Source organism: Bacillus rossius, chromosome 8, assembly GCF_032445375.1.
Source record: "Bacillus rossius redtenbacheri isolate Brsri chromosome 8, Brsri_v3, whole genome shotgun sequence".
NCBI classification, from domain to species: domain Eukaryota; kingdom Metazoa; phylum Arthropoda; class Insecta; order Phasmatodea; family Bacillidae; genus Bacillus; species Bacillus rossius.
Genome location: NC_086336.1, coordinates 43558852 through 43584503, shown reverse-complemented (window position 1 = coordinate 43584503; position 25652 = coordinate 43558852). Strand labels below are relative to the sequence as shown.

At 38.2% G+C, this 25652-nt stretch overlaps 1 protein-coding gene across 1 annotated transcript in view; it reads left to right on the top strand.

The window, feature by feature from the left end:
• Positions 1 to 25652, top strand: part of LOC134534807 (allatostatin-A receptor-like) — a 576662-nt gene that overhangs the window by 4788 nt on the left and 546222 nt on the right. The window contains 3 exon segments of the mRNA XM_063373401.1: positions 16600 to 16797; positions 23293 to 23471; positions 23473 to 25651. Of these exon segments, the coding sequence (XP_063229471.1) occupies positions 16600 to 16797; positions 23293 to 23471; positions 23473 to 23593 (498 nt within the window). The 3' untranslated portion in view covers positions 23594 to 25651.

Here is a 25652-nt window from a genome sequence, read left to right as displayed (position 1 = left end):
AAAAATATTCTTAAAACTTACAAATAATTTGAATGTATTTTATGGCGTTCTTATTAAAGAAGTTATTAATTTGTTTGTCCTCCAACCTCTATTTTTTTCATCCCTTGTATTTATGGTTGTTCGTACAAAAGATTTATATTGACAAAAGTTTTTGTTATTACTCTAACGAAATAACGAAATATAATAACTTCGTATTGATGTGATATTATGTCATAGCGAGTTATAGCAATTAAGTGCTTAAATAAACGTCTACTTCAACTCCTTTGGTTGGAGTTTATATTTATTTTATATATTTTAACCCTTGATATCATTACAATACAATAGGGGGCGAATTTTAAAAATTGGTAAAATACTCGCGCATTTCTATCTAGTGTAGATTATGTCAACTTAAATATTTAATATTTCATTTGATGAAAATTTAATGTTATGGAACTACATAATTCGCTCATATACTGTTATGAAAATTATTTGTATACTTTTAGTTACATGTATAAGCAGAATTATTATTTAAATCGGTTATTTAAAATATAATTTTTAAATTGAATTATCCTTCACACGCATACGATCATCGTACTTTAATTCACTCTATTCGTGGGACGTATCTCCTGGGCCCTGGCAACAGAGGGGCCCGTTTACATTTTAAAAAAAAATTCAGTCTGTCGATTTGCCCAGATGGCAGGACGAAAATTACAAATCTGAAAACCCTCTTATCAAGTTGGCCACTGTAACTTTCTACAAGCAAAATATACCTTGAAGTCTTGAAGAAAGTTATGATAACAGACTACAAGGAGAGACAAAAAAATACACCTATAATATATTTTGTTTCATGTTAGATGATGAGGAGGCTTGGTTATCGCTTGGCGGCAGAATATTAAAAAACTGATAAGGCAATGAAAAATCAGCCGGCCACGAGAAGTAGTGGAGAGGGAGATATTATTTCAAGATAATGAGCGGGGCAGCTTCTGTTGCAACCAGTAACTCAGCTTTATTTACGCCCCTTGATTTGTCTACCGTGTTCAGTTGATGAAGCATAATCATGTTTTTATATATATATATATATATATATATATATATATATATATATATATATATATAATGTGTGTGTGTGTTTCGTTCCAGTTGTCTCCAGTTTGCTTGGAATATTAATTATAATACCTTTAACTGTAACTACAAAGATCCGAAATCTAAAGCAATAAACGGCGGTGTGTAATTGTGCTGAACATGCAGATAACAAATAGGGTAGCTCTCATCGATACGTGCCACTTTCTAAATTTTTAAAATTTTAAAATGCAAGTCACATGAAATGTAATGTGCTGTTATGAAATACCGACAAATCAGGTATTATAAAGCGGAAAGAAAAACACGGAGAAGAAAAAAAAGCTAACAAAGATCAGACAATATTATTTTTAATGAATTTTGAATTGTGAACTTTTATTTTGATTGAAACGTTTGCTGATACGAAAGTGCAAAAACCTAATTGTAAACGATTATTGATTTTTAATTTGTTCGGTACTAAATATGTTAATTTTTAGTTCTTCAGCATTACAAACTGTTGTTAAGTTTTAAAAAGAAAATATTAATCAACATTTTAAAGATATCAAAGGGATGAAACTTATGTTTTATTGAGAGAAACATTCAAAAACCTTTCCTAAAATTCTGTTACAAATCACTTAATATTGTCTTATTTATACAGGATTATAATGCTTAAAGGTTTGCAGTCTTTCGATTATTTAAATAGTGAGGAGTTTGAAGATGGTCCTGACTATAAACGATTGTTTCTCAGAATCGAGAAGTTTCCTAAAGCTGTTTTCAGGGTAAATAGGAGAATACCTGTAGTGCTAAAAATACAATTTTGGAATATTTTAACTATTTCTACTTAAAAGCAGCAACTTTTACATAGAGCTACCGCAAAAAAAATATTACCGCTACTACGTAGTATGATTATGTAGGTCTGGCTCCAGCGTCCAGGTGTGGATTGGAGATTATCGTCCTCCATATTGGATTCAACCATATTGGATTCAGCCATATTGGATAACCTTGACCTTTAAAAGTGACCAAAATTTTCCCAAAATGTTTTAAAATATGGCCCTTAAATTACTTAAAAATTTCCCAATTTCAATTGGAAATCCCTTTTCGAGGAAAAATTTATAATTTCGGTCCCCAAAAATGTTAAAATTTAAAATTAATCAAAGTGACTTAAAAACACCCTTACCAGCCACTGGTAAGTCACCAAAATAATTTTGACCACCACCTTAAACTAAAAAAAATAAATGTAAACAATAAAACAATATCAAAATAATCAAAATTATAAATAAAAACCGTTTAAGTCATAGAGTTCGGAGTTCTCGGTTCGAAGACTCAACCCCAAATTGGTACATTGGCATGTTGTTAGGCCACATCTGCACATTGCCAGAAAGGTTCATTGTCATCAAATATACATCCGTGCAGCTACTGAGATATGTCGTTACATTTGCCAATGATGCACGAAGACATGAAAAGAGTAAACGCGTGAAGAATCCTTCTCGCATAAAGTTTCGCTGTGGTAAGTGCCATTTATTATGATTGACTCCGTATTGACAGTTTGAGAAGACACGCGAACAACTAACTTGAAGTAGGCCACGTCTGTCTACTGTGCGAACATTTTAACTCAACAGTTTAGGTTGCAGACTCGTATACGCACAGACTCCAGCAGTAAAACAGACGCGTAACAACCGATCATATTGACTCTTGTTCATAAACTAAACTTTAGCATGTGCTCGGTGCATTACAAATGAATGGTACTGGTTTCTACTTGGTCAACTGTGCATTTGATGAGATCCTGAAAGACTTCTTTTGTTTAAAGACATTAAGTAAGTCAAAATAAATGTGCTCTTTTCTTGGTGTGGAATTCTGAAAACCTTCTATTATTTCAATATATTAAATAAGGCAAAATAAATCTGATTTTTTTCTTGTTGATGTAAGCAAAACATAATAAATCAGCTTACTGATGAAGTAGCAACACACGGGTCTTTAGAACGTAGTTTATGTTGTACTGTATTAATGAAAAACTGGACCTGTTCGAAGACCAAGTGAATAAGCATAATTTCTAGACGACGAACACTGTCATTTACAATTACGACGAAATGAAGCATTTTGTTTAACAAACTATCGAGATTTCTTGTAGTAGAATTGAATTTCAAGTAATATTTAATGTTTAGAAAACAAAAATGGTTCATTTATTAAAACTCACGTAGGATTGATTCCAGAACTTCGGTTTTTTAATTGTAATAATCAATATACATAATGCAATGCCATATTTAATTAAATATATTACAAAAACAATTTTAGGCCCAAATTACATTTTTCAACTGTATAAGGATCAAACGAATGAAGGTATCGATGAAACCAATCAGTAGGTATATCAATTAGATAATTTTGTTATAATTTTTAGAGTTCCCTTAAATTTTAGTGTGATTTTTAAGGACTTTTAATGGTAGCTAAGATGGCCGATAAAACTTTTGTCGTTATGTTTACACGTGATTGGAAATATTATGTTCTAGCGGTTAAAATAATTAACACATATGGCGAAGGGCAATTAGCAGACGAAGCTTGCAATGTGCAGTAATAGCGCTCCTAGAAGCAAACACTGAAAACAAAGATGGCGACTGGTGCGCTTTAGGAGACGGTAAAGGTACGAATAAGTGAATGGCGTCAATTTTCTGCCACAGCTATTACTTTTTTTATTTTGGACTACAGACGCGAGGGGTTTGTTTCATGAATTTACATCGCGAGGTAGACGGCCGAGGCTCGCTCGAGCGCATATTTCGCGCCTCGTTCGGGAGCTCGTTCTGCCCCACTGGCTCATTTCTCTGGGCTACTATCTGCCTCATTCGATACCTTCGACACCTCTGCATTTTTAATTGCTTCCGCTCGGGCGATATCGCTTTTTTTTCTGCTTTGCTCCAACATAACCCTTTTTCGCTTAGAAATTTCGCGGTTAATGGCTCCAAAAACAAAGCTTATTAGCTGGTGAGCTCAAGGTACCGGTTTCGATTTCCCAACCGGGTCAGTGGTCAGAATTTTCCATATTGTTCTATTTCAATATTTTATTTAGTCCATGTGCAAAAACCGTTCTGCCTCGCGAAGCTAGACGTGCCAAGGCCTGTATTTTTTGAAGTGAAACTTCTTTGGGAGCGATAAGAGTAAAAGTCCGAATTTTAATGCAACATTTTCGCGAAACATTGTTGTGAAACGTTTCTAACGTGAAAAGGACAGATAATATGTACTTGGCCAAATATATATAAATAGAGCACTATGCTACATACGTTGCTGGGCTAGTTTTCGTTCTCCTCTTTGTGCGATGATTCGTGCTTCAACCAAAAAAAGAAAAAAAAAAAGAACCGAGAAAGATAGATGAACGAAAGAATAAGACAGAGATTCTGCGCATGTGCTTGTACCAGAAAAAAAAATATTTATATGTATCCTATGCAGTCAGCGGTGAGTGCCTTGGTATTTTATATTTTCTACCAGCACGCTCGCGTTCCTCCTTGTTCAACCAGCAGCGTAGAGAGCTCTGTTGAGACAGTCCCTGTATTTACTGCATAGATAGCGCTACCTGTTATTAATTTCATATTTCGTTCAGAGATATGGCGTGTTCAAAATGTCAGTATTGTTTAAAGAAACAGTAATACGCACAGTTTTTTTTATGGTGTGAGTATTTCAACAGTGAGTTTTATTCATGAATTATTATTGATTGATAAATAATTATTGATAACTTGAGAAGTTATTTTTATGTGACAAATAATTTTGTTATTTCATGTTTATTAATATTTTTTTTTATAAATTATTTAAATCACTGCATAGTATAAAACAAAGTCGCTTCCCGCTGTCTGTCTGTTCCTATGTATGCTTAGATCTTTAAAACTACGCTACGGATTTTGATACGGTTTTTTTAATAGCTAGAGTGATTCAAGAGGAAGGTTTATATGTATAAAACATGCATAATATAGGAGAGAAACATTGATAGTTTTAGAGGTTTCTAATGTGATGTCGTAAATAAACACATTTTTTTTGCGCTTACATTGCAAACGCTGGCTGAACCCTACGAGATAGATCATGTTGTTGATAATTGTTGATTATGTTTGGTTTTTAGTCGAACGAATAGTAAGTAAAATATTTTTTATTTAACTATCGAAAATCGTAGTTTAAGGTAAGGTATTTAAGTTAACAAAAGAACTGAATAGAATAGGTATCTTTTGTTGTTGATGTTTGTTGATTATATTTAGTTTTTAGTCTATATTTATATTTATAATTTATTAGTATATTTAGTATCAGCATTGCACCCGTGAGAAGCCAGGGCGGGTGTCTAGTTTCTCATAAATACAAAAAAAGTTAAGGATTCTTAAATACTTGAAAAAAGAAAGGAAAGCCAAACAAAAATTATAAAATTGTCTTCTTTCTCTCTTTCTCTCTCTCTACCGTTTTACCTTACGATATACTTGAGGAGTGGAGGTTTGTATTTCCAAAGAAGTTTCATTTCTACCACGTGAACTGAGTTACACGCGCTTGCTTTTTTTTTTTTTCCAGTCAGATGTTTCCCGTGAAACAGCCAGTATCGTGAGGACTCTTCCCAAAACGAACGGAAAATAACTCTTGCGCAAACGAAAACATGCACAGATTATTCGTTCACTCGTAGACGTACGCTGCATCATCTACCCTGAAGCAGTTGCGGCGATTTGTTGTTGGGGAGAGGAGAGGGGAGGCGGCAGTGAGAATTTATGAATCGTTTATCCAACCACGAGACCCTCACACAATTTTGAGAGGCGAATGTATACCTTCGCGACAGAGTTTCCTTTTTTATTTATATTTTTTTCTTGTTTTAGTTGTGTTTAATTGTGAAAGGAAACAGTTACCCTGCGAATAATTTTACATGCGAAATATCAAGCCATTTACAAACGCGTTAAAAAAATCCCCTAAAGTATACCTGTATTAATTAATTGTGATGCATGTGGCTTTTAACAACTGGATGATTATTGTTATGAATGTGTATGCATGTGGGTCACAAAGTAAGCTTAAAACCTGAGTTGTTATTGGTCAGTCTGTGTTGGCATGCAAGACCTTTAATGGATAAAACAATATAGTGGCCTACTCACGTCTGAAATGAAAATAAATATAAAAGCAAATATTATGTAGCCCATACAGACTATCACATTTTTTTTTAGTTTATTTGTCATTTCAGTGTGCAAAACAGTAAAATTTTAGGAGTACGTATTTAGGGTTTATAAAAGACAGGACGCAATCAATTCGAAATGTAAAAAATCTGCGCATCGTTTGTAAAACTAAATTACCACCATTTATTCGATTAGGGACTTACGCAATAGGAAGGATATTTTACGAACCATTTGTAGCCATAACTTCATCAAGAGTAAAGATGTGATTACGTTACGTATCGTGACAAAAATGTCGGAATGGTATACTTGTTGGCTTTGGAATACCGGGACACTGGACTTACTTTTCGGAGGTCCTGGGTTTGAATTTTGACCCAAAATATGCGATAATTATTTTTGACGTGATAATGTCTTATAAATCGATTAATTCCGGCTGCACGCACGAAAAAGCATGACTCATTGTCACGTTCCGCCTGAGCCAAGCGTGCAAGAAACGGCCAACCACTGTGCGAGAAAATCTTCTATACTATTAAAATAGGTTAATGCGGGCTTTTTAAAAGCAGCAATTTAAAAAAATTGATATGACGTTATCACGTAAAATTATCGTCCGTAAACCGACTTTACAGACAAACCTCCTTTTTGTACACAGGGAAATAAGGTTTGTTTGAAGCAAACAAATATTTGTTTGTAAATGTTGAAACAAACAGTTACTTGGAGTAACAAAATTTGGTGAGATACAAAATTGATTTTTTACACCTAAAAAAAAAAAAAAAATACAGTTGTGTTGACAAAATCATTTTTTTTGGGCCAACAAAATCTTTCCCGCTGAAAAATATTTGTTTGGATCAACAACATATAGGTATTTATTTCGCCATATACAACCAAATATTTTGTTTAGGCAAACAAATCTTTCTGTCACCGTATGTACTGGTCTTTAACTAATTTGTTGGTAAACGAAATGTCAATCTCAACAATAGGAGACACGTAAAAAAAAATCCAGGTTCACTTCACATCCAGAGGACTTTCATGTAACTACAAATAGTGCTATTACGTGCGATATGGACACTGAATGGAAAGGAACGGATGGGCTTAACGTCTCATGGACATAGAGTTCATTAGAGGCGGCGACGGGGGTGAAGATGAGAATGGAACTTCAACGGAATGAATGGAGGGAGAAACGGGAGTAGAGAAAAAAAATTAATTAAATGTGAGCGGGTATTTCAGTACTCGCCAGTGATGTGTAAACATCTACCCTCGGTAACGAACAAATTCATGTGTTCTCATGTTTTTCATGTTGTAAATAAACTTTTCGACGAGTAATTTTTTATTAATATACTGTGCATCTTTTTAAAATTCATTAAACAACCAATACTTTAAAGTTTGTGCATACGTTAGAAGTTTTACTTCTAAGATATTAATAAAATATTAACACGAAACATTAAAAAAAGCATATTATAAGACTAAGTATATGTTTTTTTTGCTTAAATGACTGATATCAGTCTTTGAAATGTTATTACAAACAAACCTTAACCCTATTGAGCTGATTAAACATTATTATATAATATTGTAATATTATAATATCATTAAAATAGGTAAAAAAAATTTCCAGTGACGCGATTCGAACCACGTCCCTTGAGGTTAACAAGCGCGTGCTTTAAGCTGTGTTTTTGCAAGAAACATTATAATCATTGTAATGTCAGCTTTCTTAGGTATTTTAAAACTTGTAATTACTTTCTACTATAACTATTTTAGTTTACCAAATATATGCCGGGGTAATTCACTACCTTAAAGTTTCATTTGGCACACCATTTCGTTTGGTATGTAAGTTACCCTAATGTTTACGAAAATGAATATGTACGGGTTTATGTTGATGCACTTGGGTCTGCGATCTTTGTGTCACGCTGGATCAACTTGGTAGCAGGCAATTTATATTTGGCCCGAGTTGTAATTGTTGTATACAGAATAACAAAGCTTTTTCATCTAAAACTTTCTCTTAAAGTGAATAAATATTTTTAATCTTTTGTATCGAATCATGTTTTTATTACACAGATCAATAATTAATTCACTAGGATATTATAAATGTGAACTAAAACCAGTAGTCAATATTATGTTAATCTATTTATATGTAGTGTTAGTGTTAATGGGAAAATACTGTAATAAAAATAGTGTGTATTTGGAGTCCACGCACTACAGAAATGAAAATTCTTGCTTATTAGGTATAGATAGAGATAAATTATTAGTCTTTTTATTGAACAAGAGATAATAATTAGGAAAAGTAAAGATGTGGGAATGATTTCAAATAAAAAAAACTGAGGAGTAGACAAACACAAGCAGCGTTACTATAATTCCGTAATATCACTGCTGCGTCATTTCTACCTCACCCCTGCCGTCTCCCCTTCCGTCCGTTACAACTGGCATATAGCATGCTCCGGTACGTACTTGTCTCCCCTCCCCTTGCCGTTACCCCATTCGACCGCTAATGCATGCTTGGAGTAGCGTCGCCGCTGACGCACTCTCCTCCTCTACCGGTTCCCCCACCACGTACCTAACTGTTCCCCCTCGTGCGATCGAAATTTTCGTAACGATCGAAAATTGTAGCCCTCTCAGCAAAGAAGTTTCACTTCAAAACTTTATATATACTTAGTTATGAGGCTAAAAACATCAAATGGTTTTTGGAAAATTGGCGGGAAACGATAAATAATTTAATTTCCAGGATGGTTTTAATACCGTTAACTTCGTGAGATTGGAGCGGGTAAAAATACTCAAGGATGTACATACAAGAGGAAAAAATTGCGTTCAGTGTAACTTGTCTCAAGTTCGACAGATCGTAAAAGTAATATTAGCAATACCCTTTATCTCATCCGCCAATTTCAAAGTAACACTTTATAGAGATAGCACAACAGTGACAGAAGGCTACGAGGACCATTGGTATTACTTTTGAGAACACGTTGCATGAGACACAGACTATAGCCACGTTGGGAAAGACAAATGAACGACGACGAGATTGGAATGGAACTCGAAAAAGGCGGGAAGAGGCAGAAGGGAAGAGAGACAGTAAGAGAGAGGGAAAATAAACGGGCGACTAATTAGCAGAGCCGGAAACGTTGTTGTTTTCGAGCGTCCCTGAGCTACGCGAAGGTGTTATGAAATATGAATTAATTCCCATTTAATGTGTTCAAGGCATCACCAGGGAGAACACGAATTAATTGGAAGGGGGTGGGGAGAGGCGTAAATATGTTCTAACTGCAAGCCCTGCCATTGCTCGTTCTACGCCTAATGTTAACAGATGTTAAAAAGCTTTCACAAAAGTTATAAATTAAACCCACTAAGATGATTGATATTTACTGTCATAAAAGTAGAAAAAGAGTACATATCTTTCTAGATCTCTGACCAAAAATTGAAAAGAAAACTATGTAGAGCTTAGGAATTAGAAAGTACTACAGCAGCTGTTAGGTTTGTTAAACTTTTTTTTGTTAAATATAAGGAGACAATGCCAATATTTAATACCACATATAAGAGGACAATGCTAATATTTTATACCACAGTAAAAAAATCCCTTAAAATGTATATTTTGTACTTAACAAATTGGTACCATATAATTTATTACAATTTACTTAATTTTTTCATTGTATTTCCATTTTCAACTGAAAGAAAAAAAAACCCTTAACGGAGTTTGCCAATCAAATGTTATGGGTTTTTCATTAAAATAAAATATATGTAAAACTTTTGCTTGGCTACGTATTTGATTGCAGAATTTACGTCAGTAAATATTATCCTTTGGTATCAAGATAGCTGTTATGCAACACTCTTGACATCAACGAAGGAATTGTGTACTGGGTCTTGAGCGTTGGTTGCCTTCACAAATGCCATTAAAGTGAAAAGAGCCGTCTACAGAGAGTTTTACGATGCATTAAAGTATGCAGTGTAGGTATGAATCAAAACTGCATGTGCAGGGTATAAAAACACTAACTGTGAAACCCAGAAACAGGAAGGCGTACGGCAAAGTAGGGAAAATGATCAGAGGTCAGACAGCTTTTTTACTTTATATGTGTATTCTGACAACATAAAAATTAAGTAAATAAAAACTCATAAAAAACGGATGCGTGTACTTATGTACGCGCCTTAGAAGTTATTCTTACTTGGCTGAGTAAAAAAACACCTTTAATTTGTCATTCAAATAAATAATAGAAATAAAATAATAAAATGACTGGAGTAATATTATAAATACGGTTAAAAAAGTATAAATGAAATCAAATAAAACATTAAATAAATACTCAGTATTCACTAATAATATAAACATGCGTACAAAATTAATTATTTCATATAGTAAAATTATCGAGATACTTTTAATTAGTGTAGAATATCAATATATATGTATGTTTAATGTTAATTCGAAATTTTTTGATTTATTTATGAAATAATAATGTAATAATTTATAATTTATAGCGCAAATTATACATACGGGAACATAACCTCACTAAAAAAATAGACCTGAAAATACACTTGAAAATAAACACAATTTCGATCACTTATACTCACAATAAATAAATGTTTTTAATGGCATGGACCAGCATTACATATCAATCACTTCAGTAGAGATTTAAAAGCACATATATAATATATTTGTATGTAGCTTTTTGTTTTGTATTTAGCCCTCTTTTTTCATCCTGTAAAAATTTCGTTGCCTGCTGCGCGCGTATCGTAATAATTCATTCTCATCATTTTTTTATCATTTCACCTTTATCTAATTTTCTACCGCCATATAATGTTGTGGTTGCCGTTCAAATCTCGTAGAAGACTGCGCGCCAATCCACGGCCCTGCGACTAGAAGCGACACCGCGCTAGAAGCACCATCAGCCTCACCAACACAAACACACCATTGACTAGGCGGTCCACTTAAGACTCGGCTTCAACCGCCATGTTCGATTATAGCATACGAGTAATTCACATTGAGTTTGGTCGTCAATTCTGTCACCAAATATTTAATACACATAATCTGATACTTGTAAATAAAAAAACCCCATCAGTAATGAATTAATGACCAATGCTTTTTATTTCACTAATTGCATGAAAGTCACCTACTTGAAGTTCATTTTCTGATGGGAAATTCATAGAATGTTCCTTTCATAGTTTTACATACAAAATATGTCTTTATAAAAATAAAATGCTACCAGCAAAACAATAATAATATGGTTTATAAGGTGAGATTAGCTACCGCCATCTTAATTATTTTTTTAAAGATTACAATTTTGAATATAGGCTACTATCGAAATTTTTGGCATGACCTAAAATTAAATGTCTCCCTAATTTGATTTTAACAAACTTCACACCTACCCCACCACCCAGCCACAAATACTTGCTCGCATTACAAAAAAAAAAAAATGTTTTATCTAGTTCCTTTCCCAAAATTTCTATCGCATGTTGCATGCTATGTAGCTTGACGGCCTTCTCAGTAGATCAGGAACAGCGGGAATCCTTGTTCAAAAAACACCCTTGTCCGTCGGGCTTGATCACGTCCAAAAGCGCTCCCACAGACGTGATCCAATATGCCAGCAACTAGATTGCGGTCTCCTCCTCTAACCCCCTTTCCCTTTCCACTCCAATATTTTTACCGGGTAATGAATTGTCAGATAAGAGCCCGCTATCGCAACCGATTACACGTTCCGGTGTCAAGTCTGTCAGCCGCGGTTACCCTGCAGATTTAATAAATCCACTCAAGCCTATCAGGGAAGCAGGAATATTTCATTGCGGGGTCATGGTTCCCCTGAGGAGGCTTGGAAAAAAGAAATGTGAGCGAGTCTCTCTAACGAGCAAATTATTGTCATCGCATGTTGCAAATACACTTTGAATACGAAACTCGGACAGAAACTTAACGTAGAATGCTTTAAAATATACGCAAAATTGTGTTTAAAATTACACTTCTGAACGCGAATCGCACGTAGTTTTCGTATCCACCACTAGAACTCACTGCCGGAGCAACTACCACGTCTACTATCTAACCATTCCACTTTCAGACCCAAATTAAAAACTATATAATGAAACGGCTCCGATAAAAGCGAAAAAGGCTTGAAAATTTACTAAATCCGGCTTTGGACCCGATTTTTGACAATGAATTTTATCAAAATACTTTCCATCTTGTTAAACTTAACTAAACAGTTAATACTAAAAATTTACTCTTTGGCTTTGTGAACTTTGGTTCACGCTATCCGCCACAGATGGCAGCACGGTGTTTACACATTGTCGTTCAGTGTGACTTCCGTTCCATTCTCGAAATCACTCCCCCCAAATGCCGTATACCGTGAGCTAATATGTTACAAAAACAAATAAATACCGTATGCGAAGATAACACGTTATAGCAGAAGCAAGACATGATAGTTATTGGCAAATTTTTTATATCATTTATAATTCTTTTAATAGCACATACATAATAAAAAAAGCCTTGTTATTAATAGTTCCCGCACAAAAAGGTTCTCCTGTGAAATAACTGGTGTTAGAATTGATATATTTTTCTTTCAGCATGTATAACGTACAACTGTAATAATACTGTTAAAAATACACTATTATATGGTCTTAGAAAAATAAAATAAATAGTAAATTAAAAATTTTAAAACTTATTATAATTCGGTGACCGTAACATTATAGGGCATATAAATGAATGTAAAGGTGAAATGCAAGTCCCTTAAGTCGCCTAAAAATTACTCTGAAAACATGCCTCTTAGCCATTTTGACTCTTCTAAAATACATTTCTGAAAACTCAATCCAAATTCAAAAGTACTTTTCGGCCCTCAGCGAATTTTAAAATGCTCTTCGTAAGCAGACCCCACTCGGATATCTTGAGTAGTTTTGAAATCGCGTTGTTTTCCCTGAAGCTCTGCGCACCGTGTGTGTGCCCGGGTAGGCGGGGGCCTTACGCGAGAAACAGACTATAGGGATGAGTAAAATTTAGCGATATTATTTGGCGACTGCCTAGAAACCAAGAGTTTGTGCACTAGAACGTCCTGGTGACTGGATCACGGGTTGTCTGACACGCCCTGAAGGACTAGAACCCAATGACTGCCCCAATCACTTGCGACTCGAAGAGAAGGCGGAACGTGGGATGAGGTAATGAACACGACGTAGACTTGATTACGCACATGTTTGATGAAAGGCATTTATAAAGACTGGGAAATAACAGCCGCCATATTTGATCTCGCGCTGGAAGGGATGCAGACTCCCGGCCAACGCAGCGGTGGAATAAACCCGTCGTTGTGACGACGGTTTAAACCTACAAATTGCATAAAATTTTAAGGTTCTGCACCTTAAGGCACATATCCTCCGATAGTTCAGCTTTGACAAGAATTTCCGACAGGAATATGAATGTTTTTAATATCGGATCGAGTGCCACTTCGGCAGAGTCTTAAACTATGAAAGCTACAGCGTTGAAGTAAATATATCTCAGTAGACTTTGCTCGTGGTTGTCACATATGACTCACCCGGTTAACATTTGCAGTGTGGACTTAATGAGAGTTAGTGGGGAGGGCCGTCAAACTGAAGTCAGCGAGAACTGTGACTGCGAGAGAAATATAAACTTTAATTCGCTCGTGATTGAGCAATGAGAGATGCAAGTTTAGTGGAATAACTATAAAGTTACTTAACTTTGGTTTTGGAGCCACTAATCGCATAATGCCTAAGAGAAAACGTGTTATGTTGAAGAAAAGAAAGAAAACAAGCAAAATAGCCCGAGCAGGAGCAATTTAAAATGCAGAGAAGTGTACTAGGTATGAATGAGGCAAAAGGTAGCGGAGAAAGAGCCAGTGGGGGAAAAAAAACCTCGGAACGAGGCGCAAAATGTACTAACAAGAGAGCCTCAGCCGTCCGCCTCGCGAGAAGCGACGGGGAATGCAGAATATAATTTTTTTTTTTTTGGTAATGGACGTGAATATTATCTCTGATGATTCTGATGTTGATGTGGAGTCACTTCAGCAAGTGGTTTCAAACAATGGGCCGAGTTTGTCGTGGTTAAGTGTCGCAATTTTTTTGTTGTCGCAATTTTTCTGGTGTGGCCGACCGACCGTCAAGTAAGACACTCATCGCATTCACGACAAAAAAAAATTAAGCAACATACATTTTATTAAATTATTTCATTTATTTCATACACAACATTCCCGTTCAGTGCGCTGGAAATTCATGAAACTATCTTCTGGTGGCTGAAGTCCAAAATACAGACTACCAATAATTTTTTTAACACTGTAGTCGCAATAATATGGCGAAAAAAAAATTAGTACAAGGCGAAGTTTTTTTTCCTGGTTCGTAAAGCCATTTGTTCAACTTTCTTTACCTAAGGATACTTAATTTTCCTCATTACTTTAGGCAGGTAACGTAAGCGAATGAAATGTGCATATTATTATGCGATGTTACTATAATTGAACTTTGCTGCGACGTCCTATCAGGGCGAGAGGAAGCAGCAAAAAAAAAAAAAAAAAAAAGTGATTTAAGTTTCGAAATTTTTCCAACGATTTAATTTACCTTGATATGACGAGAAAACTACAAGTATTTTGTTAATTCAAATTCATGGGAAAGCTTGAAAGTAAGGAGATAAGCACTGACCGTGTTAAACATTACGGCTACACAAACTTTTACAGTCTTTAGATTATTTTCTATTTGTGTGGTTTTAAAAAATTGTGCATTACAATAATTGGAAAAAAAGGAGGGGGGGGGGGGGGGGCAATGGCTTCTCTTGGCGACCCCGAATCTGACCGCCTGCTCGGTCGCTGCTAGCCAAGTCGCGGCGCCGCGCGGAAGGTATGTAGGAGGGGGGGCCGGGGGGGGGGGGGGGTTGGGTACGAACGGCAGGTGGCCCGCTCTGAAATTGATGGCTAAATAATCTCCTCTAAAATGTTTGCCCGCGGCATTAGCAAGCCACACACACACTCACACACGCGCGCGCGCACACACATACACACACGGACAACCCTGAATTGCAAGTGTTTGTTTGCTTCTTCAGCGGCTCCGAGCCGCCATCTGGCGATAACAAGAAAAGGCGATGGGATTTAGGAGGGTGAAGAAAGAAAAGTTTGGAAAATGGGGAGGGGAGAAGGGGGATAGTGATGCTGCAGCACCGCGCACCTCGACATCAGTGCGCTTTTTATTAGCTCAGGAAAACTACTTTCCTCTTTAAAGCTCGTCTTTACGCCCCGCGAATACTTCATACTGTTTTTGGTTGTGGTACCATCATGGCCCCCACAAGGGCGGGGCTGGGTGGACCCCTGGGTCTAGGGCCCGGGACCAGCCCTGTTTATTTTTAAATGTTTAACTATTATAATTTCTTACAAACTAGAAAAACATACTAAATATTTTATAAATAAAGCTTAGTTTGGACTTATAAAATAGTAGCCTAACCATAATTATAGCCTGTATTTTCAGGTTAGATTACATTCTAAAAAGAGTGTAGGTAAGAAATAACCATGCAATTATAATGTAGCACGTGACTGTACAATAAGGGGTGGGGGGGGGGGAGAGTGTCTGCGATCTTGGGTCCAGGGCCCGTAATCGAATGTGAGGGCCATGGGTACCATGCCTGTAATCATCATTAAGATTTTCTGTTGGGAAATGCATGAAATGTGCCTTTTATAGCACCACAGACAAAATATTTCTTCATCAGTAATAGTCTGATACGGCCGATGAATATGGTGAAAAACAAAATACAGATCACGGGGGGGATGATCTCACGCGAGCCACCACGATGTGCCTTGGATGTTGCCAAATTTCAGGGCCTATGTGAAGTCACAAGTTGCATTTAATGTATCGTATTTTTGCATGTAAACATGTATATATTTACTGATCTGTTTAAGAGATGTAAATTTGAATGTTTTCTACTATAGAGTAATTGTAAAATACACTTCTCAAAAATGTTATGTGTCTTTCAAAAAAGTTTTGGATTTTTTTAGCAATCACGCAAATCACTTTTTATGACACATATGACACTTAAATGCACACAATTATAACAAGAATAAAGAAAAAAAATCGGAGATTGTATAATTATTCTTACAAGAATATTGAGTGGTGCAAAATACGTTTTTTGGGTAGTGTAGTATCACCTTTATCACCATTAAGGATATTGCCAATGTTAGAGACATGGAAAAAACACGGATTCATTTTTGGTATCAAGATAAAAAAAAATTCACACCCTGTGCTTACTAAGCCCACATTTGCTTTCCTGCCAATTGATATCTCTCTACAAAACCTCTCCCCCTTTGAAATAGGTTAAGCTAGCTGGTAGTTTTAACTCGTCCATAGTCGTAGAGGGGAGTGTTGAAAGAATTGAGGTCCCACCATCAAAGCAATGCAGAGGTGTACAAACTTTCTGAACTACCGTGTCTGAAACCTCGATCACCTGGTTGGAGGTGCACCGCAGGGGTGTCGACGGCAGGGCAGTGGGAACTGAAGCGAGGCCCGACGGCCGTGTGCCCCGCAGATCCTGTTCTTCGCCACGTCGTACGTGGTCCCGCTGGCGCTCATCTGCGGCCTGTACCTGTGCATGCTGCTGCGTCTGTGGAGGGGCGCGGCCCCGGGAGGCCACGTGTCCGCGGAGAGCCGGCGCGGCAGGAAGAGGGTCACCCGCATGGTGGTGGTGGTCGTCGCCATCTTCGCCGTGTGCTGGTTCCCCATCCAGGTGAGCGCCTACCCCCCTCCACCTTTCTGGAGTCGACACCTTCCAGGAGACGGCGCTCCGAGACGTGGTTCAAGCCACGTTCTCTACCACGACATCGCCACGTTGCAACTCCCAAAACAGTGGCCACCTCCCTCCGCAATAGTTAATGAGACCCGGAAATTTCGCGGATTAAAGGGGTGTCAGGATACAATTCACAGTCATATTTATGCTGCACCCTAATGTGCTTTCCTGTTGGATAATTTCTTAATGAAAAAACCCTCCCTTCTTTTGAAAGGGCCAATGTGTCCTGAGCTCTTCGAATGAACCCCCGAATGTTATTGGAACAGCCGAGTGCCCTTAAACGAAACTTATTCGTATTTCTAGATAACACAGCTTTTGGGTTCAGTTGTTAATCTAAGAGCATTCTGTACTTTATAAACAGGTTCAAACAAAAGTCTCTATACATACTGCTAGCTAGCTGGTAGCTCGACTGGCCCACAGTCGGAGAGGGGGGTGGTGGAACAATTGTGAACCAACCCTCTAGGCAGTGCCAAGTTATGAATATTTGAAATCTACTTTGCGACCAAAAGAATCTGCGAAATTTCCGGATCTCTATTAAATAAGTTAAACACAGGTAAATAAGCTACAGTCCTTTGAAAATTGTTTTCACAATGCAACACTAGACCTGAAACCATAATTTGGGTGTTCGCATATCTGACACAGACCATCATCTGGACAAAATAATGGAATTCACGCAGAATCCATGTACTAATACGTACATGGCCACCCCCTTGTTTTATAAGAGCCCTACTTTTAGCAACTGGTGTAACTTGGTGATTTAGTGGGCACTAGTTTAGTTATATCTGTGGTCCACAATACTCATTGTCCTTTAACATCAGGGGTTGTCTCGGTCAAAAGCAGACAAGTACAGCAAATGATTTGTTTTACATGAATATCTTGAATACAGTTAAGCTAGCGTGGAGGATAAGTTTATGGATGTAATAATAATATGAATTAAACTCTCACATACACATTCGTTTAACTAGCATCTTAATTTAATATGCAGCTGTTTCATAAATGTTGGTATGCAGCCCCTGGCAGGATTTATTAGTTAATATTTGATACTAAATGACTTGAATATCACTATAAGTAGTATGATTATATCGATATGAGGACAGGATTAAAGCTGTGGAGCCATAGAGCCACCGAAACCTTGTGTTCCACCATATTGTATTCCGCCATTTGGTCTTCTAGAACTTTCCGCCATATTGGATTCCGCATTTTTATTTTATTTAACTCTTCACCATTTTGTATTATGATGCAACATCCACTATTTTTAAAATCTGTAATTATCATCCATAAAAATATAAAATATATTTCGATTAAAAATGTACTTATGTCATAGACCTTGGAGTCTTCAGTTTGAATCCCGGCACGGTCAATCGATTAAAATTGATGACACGCCTTCCTCCATGGGGAACAGCAGCCAACTGACCCCCACAATAACTACCAAGGCATATATTATTTCCAAAAATATATACGTAAGCGGCTCGTAATATGCAGGACTAGGAGAAAAAATTGCGGCCTGGGGGCATCTGAGGTCATGAAGACCAAGACTAAATTAAGAATGGGTATTCGCCAGAATCTAGTCACGACCCTCAAGACTAAGGCACATTCTAGCTTACTAATGACTGGTGCAGGTGAGTGCAAGGTCAAAGATAGAAGCTCACATTATTATTAATACAGTGACTTGTGAATACCTACCTTTAATTTTGTCTGCTTTGGGTGTCCTAGGTGGCCTCATCGGTGCTACGAGTGGTTTAGTGTGGGCAGTTAATACTTCGAAGAACGAGCGCAAGAATTTGGAGGAAGCACGTCGACACAATGCCAACATGGAAGCTACTGCCATGGGTAAAAAAAAAGGCACAGGACTATACTTACGGTCTCAAAAAGAAGGTCGAGGTATGAGAAAGAAACGGGTGAAAATATCCTTATCTGTCGAAACGCCTGCTTACCAAAATAGATTTAATCAGGTAGGTACACAAGCTGGAAATATTACATTTCTGAGGCATGTTCATGCGAGACCATTAACTTTTAAAGCCAAAGATTCGCGAGTGTGCCGTTAATAATTTATACACTTCAACAGACTTTGGCACGCACCGGGTGGCCTACATGAAGTCGGGAAAACAGGCTGAATATTGAAGTAGTTTAAGTAATTTGAGACCGCCTCCAGAACTATCTAGGTACCTTTGCAGGACTATGGTGTATAAAAATTATAAAGCCGAACATTCATCCGATTAAACAAACTATGGTCACTCGTGCCTGAGATTTCTTGTACGAAACAAATGAAAGACATAAGCGAAATTCTCAATGTGGAAGATACAGTTATTATTTATGACAGTATCACGAGTACTAGCTATTTCCACTCGGATCAAGCACGCTGCCTTCTGAAGTACCAATAGCTGTAGAGCACTAAGATATCTCTACATTACCTTCGCAGTTATTTTAATAAATAAGAGGCACACTGATCTAGGAAAATGGAGGTGACCCAACCACGACGAAAATATTCTGCAATGGTATTCTTCAACTAATCAATCGCATTACATATGTACTAAATGGTGTGGAGGCAGACCAAATGAGAGAAGTAGGCATAAAATACACTATGAAAAATTAGCCGAACGAACTATCTGCTGCACAGATTGCCAGCTGGGGTCTCGAAGATGAATACAAACTACATGTTTGTGGCGAAGGAAAATTCGAAGTTTGTGTTTCACTGCCCATGATTCTTGGATTTGCTGAAGACTACAAGCATATAATCATTAACGCAAACAAGATATCGTACTGTTTCTAGCCAACATGCCCATTAATGCTGCTAAAAATCCCATATGGTGTCTCGCAAAAACTACAGTCTTTCGAGTGGATGCTGCCTAATGTCCAAGTGAACAAGATCGAACGTATCAAGATGCTGAAGAACATAGAAAACGGCAAGAACATTGACGTACCATTCCGATACGAGCGTGAATACGTATCCTGGCTTGCCTGAAAGCCAGTGTATCAAATGGATAGTAAATTCCAGCTTCGCCACGGAAAAAAACAAGCTAAATCATTGCCGGTCTTCAGACTGGAAGACAGTTCAATGCAGGAGTAAGCCACTCGGTGTTCAATAACTGCCAAATACGTAATGTGAACATAATTTTAATCAGCGAAAGCTGCCCGTACCTGCATATGAACATGGACTTTGAAAATGGAAGATTACTTCTCACTAACAAATGTATGTCAAGTTCCATCGATTATAATATGGTCGCGGATAATAAGTCCAGACAGTTTCAAGAGCAAGATTTCGATAATGTTTTTTATCGTTTACAAACAGGATGACTGAATAAATTCAAATATCATCGACTGTAGGATCGACTGTGGAATTATTCCACCCAACACTTATTCTTTCTATCTGATACTCCACTGTTGACTTGCATCGTAAAATTGTCAAAACAAGATTGTGAAAATTCTGTCATAAGTACTGGCGTGTGTGCGAATTTAATTTAGTTACGACCGATCATTGCTAGCGTTAAGATGTACTGCAACCAGAAAGATTCCAGAACTAAAACAGCTAAGTGCTCAAGGAGATTGCCTTCAAATATGGAAACGACTGTAGGACTCATACCTGCACCTTCCATCCTCCGTATCCTTGGAAACTGCTGGACGAAAATAGCAAGCAGTACAATGAATGGTTATGCAATTATTCCCATGGCTTGGAATGTAACGAAGGTAAAATTCCGTACCACCAAATTAAAAACACTCTTGACGATTTACTAATTGCAAAATCCACGTGGAATAATTTACGTTGCCAGGCCCGAACAGATGAAGTGGCTGAGCTAGTTGTGTGACGGAACCACTGAAATCATCGACCTGCAGCATTAAAGACTTTGCTTACAAAAATGCTTACCGCCTTAACCTAAATTGTATGTGTGGCTTCTGTATTTTTAAATAGATATATATTTGTAAAATTGGAACATTATGTATTTTATTTCTGGAGTGTAAAGGTTTTCAAAAATAAATTCAAATTAAAACTAAAAATTTAAACTAGTTATTTGACACACATATTATACCATCAACTGTGGATGCATAAGTGACGCCCAGATGACAGGGTCCTCAGTCCACCTCTGGCTGTGGTGTAGTGTGGATCGGGTTTCGTTAGTACATATACAGTAAATCAGTTGGAGAATCATCATTCTTAAATTTAAAGGAATTTGTACCATCGATGACGCAGACTACGATGGCAGCGACGTCGATTACGTTTCAGATCCCAGTGGCAACGGTGCCAGTAGCTGAAAAGATCTATATTGTGACTGAATCTACTATTTAAACATTGGAGATCTTAACATGTGCCTTGTCCTCAGAAATGGCAACAGCATTGCCAATAACAGTGCCGACTCAGACGATTTCGCCCTCGAAATATCCTTGTAAACTGCGAAAAAAAACTGTGGAACGTCTTTCATTACAACTTTAAAAGCTTGTCGACATGAAAGAAGCGGGTGCCTCCTGATAATCATTAAAACAAGACTGTATCATTGCGAACAGTATAGTAACAGTTTGGTGGCCATTATATATTAAAGAGACGCGATAAAATCTGCACAGTGCCAATTAAGTGCAAGCAAGAACCTGATTGTAAATTCTGCGGTAGAATATTTTGCTGGTACACTATGTTAGACGTCACGAAGAGTGGAACTTGTTCGTTGAACAAGTCTTTCGTCACAGTGCGAAATGTGTGGATTTATATATCGACGTCTCAACTACTTGACATCAGTTCATGAGAAATACTGCAAAGCCACAAACAGACAGTTTATGGAGTACATAGTGTCACATTAATTTTTGCATGACTATATAAAGGCTTGCCTTCGTTGTGACTGACAGTTTTTCTTCGACTGTGTAAGAGCGAAGACAGACTTTGACAGTTATTTAGCGGTGTTAATCCTTTATCAAGACTTGAAATCTCAGATGGCTTCTGTGGCATCAACAACGCAGACCTTGATGACATCTGTTCAACCAGCAATTGAAGGTTCTTCGGCCCAGCCTGACATATCACATAAAAAAAAAAAAAACTGTAATGTCACCTCCATCATCAACATAGATCTTGAACGGCAACGACATTGAAAGATGCCGTCGTCATGGATGTAGCAGCTCTATAATTACCTACCATCACAACAATACAGAAAAAATTCAACAGAATCAGTTTCGTCAGCAGCAGTTTCAGATACTACCTGAATGCCTACGGATTCGATATATAACCATGCTGTTTTACTATCGTCTCCAATTGTCTACTGTTCATGTACTTCAATAAGACTTTCATACATTACAACACTTGTAAGCATCATTAATACGTCTCCTGCAACAACCCAGATACAGTGAGACACAAGTGTGACAGATTTTGTAAATCGAGAACTCCAAGTTCCAGGAGGTAAGTTCGTGCTACTAAAATTTTCACTAGTATTGCAAACTAATAACTTTTAAAATTATTAAATTTTTTTACGATTTTTGAATAATACAAAAAAGGTCTGATGTGAGGTCATAATTAAAAATGCTTGAATCCAAAATGGTTGAAAGCTGTAGAATAAAAGATGATGGCTGTGACATCATAATACAACAATGCGGGATCCCCGATGGTACCGGCGTTAAGGTCAATGCCAAGGTATAGATAATTCACAATGGTCACTGTGACATCAAAATAAAAAAAAATGGCTGTCTGTTCCACGGCTCCTCAGCCTCCAGCCTGGCGCCGGACTGACATATTTATACATTTATATATTCCCACACTGCCTTACCTATACTTATTTAAGACGTAAAATATGATATCCCTAAAAACATTTTGCACACGGAATTATTTATCTTTTCTTATTTATGTGAAATTATAGCAAGAGGATAACTAATACAATAATTTATGGCATCAAACGGCTGATGTAGTAAAATTTCGTGGTATATAATGCACCACAAAGAAAAAAAAAAGTGTAAAGCACAGGTAGTTGTTATTCGTGACCACTAACAAAACTTTTTATTTGCTTATTTCCTTTCTGATTGTGGAGTGGATTCATCTAAATTTTAAAAAAAAAGCTGTGCCATGTATCAAACAGGAATGGTATTGAAATATAATAATAAAATCAACCTTGCAAGTTAATATCGCATGTACTCTCTAAACCACGAAAATTATTTGTAAATCCTATGTACATTAATTTAAAAAAGAAAATTGTATTTACTCATAATATATAACCAAAACATATTGAATATTAAAATTTTGACTGGGAAATATCTGGAGATGATAGGAAAAAATATTTACTAAAAAAAATTCAGTATTTCGCGAGTCTTCTACTCTGTGGTACTGATTATAATTGAAAAATGGATCTTTAACTCAAATATGTATAAAAAAACTTTTCTGCCTTCCATCTTGTCTTCAGTGATTAAAATTTTGACTTGATGTAACATTTAAGGGCAGAGTAGTGAGAACGCCTCTTGGTGTGCCCGCAGATAATCCTGGTGCTGAAGAGCATCAACATGTACGAGATCACCAACGCGAGCGTGATGGTGCAGATCGTGAGCCACGTGCTGGCCTACATGAACTCGTGCGTGAACCCCATCCTGTACGCCTTCCTGTCCGAAAACTTCCGCAAGGCGTTCCGCAAGGTGATCTACTGCGCGCCCGCCGGCCGCGGGGGGAGCGCGCTACCAGCGGGCCGCATCGGCCACCGTGCACGCAAACGGCGACACGCGCGTCCTGCCCGCCTCCAAGAACACGCGCACCAACGGCTGCAGCAACGACATCTTGTGAGCTGAGGAGGAGACGGAGAGCTGCGAGCTGTGAAGTTCCTTGTCCGCCGGGAGCCACTCTAGCCTCGTCCTCGGATCTTCCTGCTCCCCGGGGGAACTGTCGCCTCCACCTGGGACCTTCTGGGATGTCTGCCCACAGCACCGGCTGAAGCAACGGCATCTTGTGGGCTGAGGAGAAGCTGTGAAGTCCCTTGTCCGCCAGGAGCCACTCTAGCCTCGTCCTTGGATCTTCAGCCTCCCGGAACCTTCTGGGATGTCTGCCGACAGCACCGGCTGAAGCAACTACATCTTGCGGGCTGAGGAGAAGCTGTGAAGTCCCTTGTCCGCCAGGAACCACTCTAGCCTCGTCCTTGGATCTTCAGCCTCCCGGAACCTTCTGGGATGTCTGCCCACAGCACCGGCTGAAGCAACGGCATCTTGTGGGCTGAGGAGAAGCTGTGAAGTCCCTTGTCCGCCAGGAAACCTCTCTAGCCTCGTTCTCGGATCTTCCCATCTCCCTAGTGAAACTGTCACCTCCCCCCTTGCAACCTTCTGGAGCATCTGCCAACAAGGCAGGCTGCAGCAACGACGTCTTGTGGGCTGAGGAGAAGCTGTGAAGTCCCTTGTCCGCCAGGAAACCTCTCTAGCCTCGTTCTCGGATCTTCCCATCTCCCTAGTGAAACTGTCACCTCCCCCCTTGCAACCTTCTGGAGCATCTGCCAACAAGGCAGGCTGCAGCAACGACGTCTTGTGGGCTGAGGAGAAGCTGTTAAATACCTCTCCTGCCTGGAACCTCTCTCTCCATTCTCATCATCGGATCTCCCCAGCCCCGTGGTGGAAATTCTTCCCCTTCTGGAACCCTCTAGGATTCCCGCCTGCAGTTGTGGATGCAGAAACCAGATGCTGTTGAGCCGAAGATAATACGAAGAGCTGTGATCTGAGAAGTCCCTTTCCCGCTTGAAACATCTACACCTTTGCCTTTGAATCCTCCCATGCCTCGGACTCCCTAAACCTTCTGGCGCACAAGCTACAAGAATGCACACGCACCAAGGTCTCCAGCACGCTTGTCGAGAATAGGGTGAGCTGCCAGCTGCGAAGTCCCTTCTATATAGAAAAAAAACACTATCTTTCTTAGTCCTTGGATACTCCCAGATACATGCCGACCGTCTCCTCATCCTGTAAGTCTCTGGAGTCCTTCCTTCAGTGATCTGCCCTCCAGTAGGCCGTAGACGCATCGCGATGGACCGAACTGTTCCACAGAGACTGTGACTGTGTGTGAGGGTGCTGTGATAAATGTAGCCTAGTATATAAAAAATTGAGTTTTAGAACAATGTCGGAAACGCGCCAAGCACACACCAAAGAGATTAAACATTTTTCTATAAGACTAAACTGAATATTATTGCATAATGTTGATATTTAAAGTTATAGTAAACATGAATTGTTTTTTATTGTGTGCCACGATTTCAACCGAACAGAAAATGAGTTCATCATATTGTGCACGAAACATTTAACAGTGACATTTGAAATCCAAATATGTTCCATTGTTGCCCCTGTGGGAATCGGAGTTACTACAACATAAATTTAGTTTTAGCAAAATAAGCAATGCTTGTTAAGAAAAAAAACTATCGGCATAGATATTAGTGCGCAGGCAAACTACCAAAAAACTTAAAAATTTCCTTAGTGTGATTTATGCAATGACAACATTGTGCTTATCGAAACAGAGAAAAAAAAACTAGTTGAACACCCCAGTCGCCCACTGTTGACCTTTCAGGCGAACAAATCTTTTATGCTGCTCCCCGACTGTCGCATACCGTATAGTTGTAGGTGTTTATATGTAGGTGTACGTACTACTTGTAGCGCCTTTGGTGGTGTCCCTTGGCCTTTCTTGCGGGATCGTCAGTCTATTCGTCGTACCACCGACCTAACGTCGCCCAGGTGAAGCCAGCATCGACAACGGGAAAGACATTCCATTGGCAAAGTTGTCGCACCCGCCACACGTCGTTCACGTTCTACGGTCGACGGTAGTCCACCTCGAAGAAGCAGCGCTCCTGCGTCACCAGCCCGGAGTGCTCATCGCAAGG